At 34.2% G+C, this 4,306-nt stretch overlaps 1 protein-coding gene across 1 annotated transcript; it reads right to left on the bottom strand.

The window, feature by feature from the left end:
* Window positions 1–3,150: 3,150 nt before the first annotated feature.
* On the bottom strand, window positions 3,151–3,924 carry LOC133986378 (phospholipase A and acyltransferase 1-like). Its single transcript, XM_062426200.1, has 3 exons — window positions 3,798–3,924; window positions 3,377–3,633; window positions 3,151–3,243 (listed from the first exon to the last, which is right to left on the bottom strand). Exons 1-3 carry the CDS (start codon window positions 3,922–3,924, stop codon window positions 3,151–3,153), a joined length of 477 nt encoding a protein of 158 aa, XP_062282184.1.
* Between the last annotated feature and the right edge of the window lie 382 nt (window positions 3,925–4,306).

Below are 4,306 nucleotides of genomic sequence, written 5' to 3'. Positions count from 1 at the left end.
GTAACTAATATTTACTTAGTTTTTAAAACAATATGAAATTAACAGTTACCCAGACTGTACTTTCTGCAACTCTGGCCCTTTCCCTCCCATCAAAAGCAGGCATGTTTGCAGCTACAAAATGAATATTACCAAAGTGGAAGTCTCCATCATTCAGCAGGTGGCTCAACGAAATGATTTCTATTGCTAAGATGGAGCAGACTTGTTTCAGCAAATGGAATTCACAAACATGTTTGTTTTTGACATTGCTTAATGAGAACTAACTGCATAAGTCATGAGCTCTACTGCTATCTTATATCTTTTTAAACTGTGAAAACTGCCTTATCCTGCGTTCTCTTTATTTATTTGTTTGTTTTACCATCGACACTTACACTACGAAGCAAATTCAACATATTCAGGATGTCTTTTTGTTATGTGACTACACAGAACATTGGCCAGAGCGCCAACGCTGATTATCAACCAGCGCAGTCTCTGTGTGTCTACTGCTGCTACAAGCACATTCATGTGAAAGAGATGGGGTTGTTAATTAAATGCAACATCATCATAACAATCAATAAAGTGATGAACGGTCAGAAACCATTCTATGGTTATTATCTGTCTATCAAATAGAGTGTTCAAATGTTTCAAAGTCCAAATAACGCTAAGTGCATTCAATTTGAGAACATATGTAAGTGTGCGTATACTATAATTTTAACAAGGGTAAGTGGGAACATTTAGGATAAAAATGTGTCACGTGAAGAGTGGAGCAGGTGGACGGAATGCAGAACAAAGCAGGAACTTGAGAATATAACTTTATTTGAGACTCAGGAACAGAATACAGAAGTGCAGGCAGGCCTACAGAATAACTGATCCAATGAGACAGGAAAGAAACACAAGACTAAAATACTAATTGAATTAACAAGGAAATGCAGTGCAGGTGGGGAGATGAGTGGAGACACAAAAATCCCACAACACACATCCTCTTCAAAATTAATCAACTTACATCAGGATATACATGAATATAACTTCAGGTACACAAGTGATTATCTGAAGTCCCACTCAGTCAAGTCTTTTCATACAGGGGTCAATGACGTGACGCCTACATTTTCAGTGCGACTGCATTTTATTCAGTTTGAAAGTGTTTTAAATGGATAAAAAAATACCATACAAATGTAGTAGCTTTCCTTTATATGTAATCACTTTAAGTTTTCAAAAACCACAAGTTATTAGTAATTTTTCTGTTATTTAAAGTGACAAAATATCATGTGGTGCGACCGTCTGGCCATGACTGCTGTTATGAAAACTTATTTGAAATTACTCCAAATCTATTCAAATGTATTTTCTGCCCTGTTTGGCATGATTTCCAGAGTGTTTTATAGTACTGTACAACATTGCAAACCATTTGTATTTCTTTTTCCATCATAACATAAAAACAAACTTTGTCTGACGATGATGATTTTATGAAATATCATATGGTGCGACCATCAAGAAACAACCACTCTGGGACTTTTATGATGAAAATCATTCAAAGGCAGGATGCTGCATCATACACTAGTTTGCCAAGGACCCATGGATGCAACAAGCAGGTTTGTAACTCTTTCTAAAATATGGAAAAAATTAAGCTTTTCAGTGGCTCGTATGTAGTTGCCATATTTGGATATCATGTGGTATGACCTCAAGAAAAGAATAAATATTACATTATTTCTACAAATATATATTTTGATTATAAATTTCATAGTGACCTTTTGTGGCAAGCTAGCTTGTTTTATTTTGGTGGTCAATTATGTGCCTGTAAATTTTGACTGAACTTGAAAATATCATTTGGTGCGACCAAATATCAGGTGGTGCGACCATTGCAGAGTGTTTTCAATGAAAGATATGTCCTAGATTAGAAACTTTTATATTCAGTCAATGATTTATTTAATTAATTCCTTTATTTTAGTATTATTTGGAATATATTTGTATGCAATTTGAGTCATTTTTTCTAAGATTTCAGAAGCAACAGTTTATGTTTAATTTTTTTTTAATATCATGATTAAAATGCAATGTCACTATGGCAATTATGCATTTATTTGTAATGCATTATTTATTTCTAACTGTTATAATCTATTTTACCAGATCGCACTCCCATGCAAGGTAAAAACTGCTTGCCATTGGCAGTGTGTTAATTCTGACCCTGCAGCAAGAGCAGTGTACCCTGCTAGGAGAAGAGAATGATTCAATAATCAAAATTGACTTATTCCATTGTCAAGTTAAATGAAAAGCTTGTTCATGACAAAGCCATGAATGCGTGCTGCACTTATGTTTTAAAAAAAGTTCATGAAATGTTTGAGTTTATTAAAATTCTGTGAAATTGTAATAAAACCACTGGTTTAATTCTATTTGTATTAAAGTCATTGTTTTTTTATTTCTTTCAATAGATTTTTAATGATATGAGGTCTTTATGTCATTTGGTGCAACCATTCATCATGGGGTGCGACCAATAATACCAATAACTGTATAAAATTCAGAGTGAAATATCACTTTTCTGTGGCAGTAATATTAATCACTGATACAGTATGCTTAACTGAATTGTATTTTTTAATTCTTAAAATCATTTTTAAGCAATTTACAGGAAAAATAAGTCTTGCATACATTTAAGAAGTCAACTGTGACATTATAGAACATAAATATGAGATTATTATTAACAAAAACTCAAAAGACATGCAAATAATTTGTTTCTAAGCACTTTATATTACTCAAAACTTGTAAAAAAAAATATTTAAGCATGTTAAGGAAATTCATTTATTTTAAGATAGATCATGGTCGCACCACATGACTTTTTTTAAGATCAGTTCTAATTCATTGAGATGAAAAAACACATAAAATAACCTAATTTACTATTTTAATATGAATTTATGTGTACTTTACATTCTTAATGTTTGAACTACTGCAATAGATATTCCCATTTTAGTTATTTTAAAATTGACATGTTGAAAATCCTGATACGTCATTGACCCACAGACAGAAAAGTCAGAGGGCATCTGGAGGACTGGTGGAGAGTGGCAACTAAGGGACTGGAGGAAATGGCAAATGGGAATGTAGCAGGAGAAAGTAACATGGAACTTGATTATAACAACATGCAGCCTGACTAAAGAATATCAGTATCTACTGAATACTGACAGAGGAATGTGTTCAGGAGGAGTGGGACGCTCGGGAAGCTGATGCAGCCAAGGAACTTAGAAAACCAGCTCCCACTTCAACAAACTTTTCAAACGTCTTAATCACCTGTACCAAAAGATAACACACAAAAACACAAAATATTAGTTTAGCTGCAAAAACTGTAGTATACTGATTTTGTTCTACTTGACAGAGTATATGACTATATTAAAGGATCCATTTAAACCATCCACCTACATACCTGTAGAGACAGAGCTGTGCCATAACGGCACTTGGTGGCAAAGTGCTCACAGTTCCAAAAAGCAGCAGTGTACTTCACATTCTTCCCCACATGTGAAAGGGCTTCATTCACAATTTTTTGCTTTGGCCTGGGTTTCAAACTGGTGTCATAGTTTGGATGTGTTATGTTATTTTTTTGCCAATTGTCTTTGTTGACCACATCTTGGAGTTTTATCTTTCTCACTTCACCTGGCACTTCTGATATGATTGCTGAAATTTCTAAGGATAAAGAGGCACACAGTTTATACAAGGTATATGTGGTGATGGTTTGTAACATGTTTTATGATGAGTTTTGTTCAAGCTCAACCAAAATAAAACGTCTGCACTCACACTTACTTGGACTGTTCAGTGTTTGCAATGTAAAGTGTAAAGAAATGACTCACCAAGAGTAACCAAGTCAACAACGTCTCCCTCACCAACGTACACAGCCCAGTGCTGAAATCCAGGACGGAAGATTTCTATCAGGTCTCCAGGTTCTAGGTTCTCAACCACCTTGGATTTGGAGATCATGAATAATCAATAAATTCAGGTGCTAAATGTTGTAATGTTTTTCTCTTTGCTTGTGTTTTCTAAAGTCACAGTCTGACTATTTCACATGGCCACTGTACATTTTTTTTCACACTTTTCTCATGAAGTACTGTACTCACTAACTGTTTTTTTTAAAGTGCTGACTAAAAGTACATCCATGACATTCATCATGTTTACTAAATCTATGAAGACCCTGAGAGCTCAATGCACTGCTACTTAAGAAAACACATGTAAAAAGACAAAATACAAGAAAATAAAGAGTACATATGAGCAGCATTTAGATGACACAATGTAAATTCAAACAACACATTACAGACAACACAACACAATATACAACAATGACAACAAGAATGATGTGCTCTTT

The sequence above is a fragment of the Scomber scombrus genome, chromosome 9 (genome assembly GCF_963691925.1).
Source record: "Scomber scombrus chromosome 9, fScoSco1.1, whole genome shotgun sequence".
Lineage (NCBI taxonomy): Eukaryota > Metazoa > Chordata > Actinopteri > Scombriformes > Scombridae > Scomber > Scomber scombrus.
Note: the sequence above shows the minus strand (reverse complement) of the source record. Positions and strands in the feature narration are given on the sequence as shown.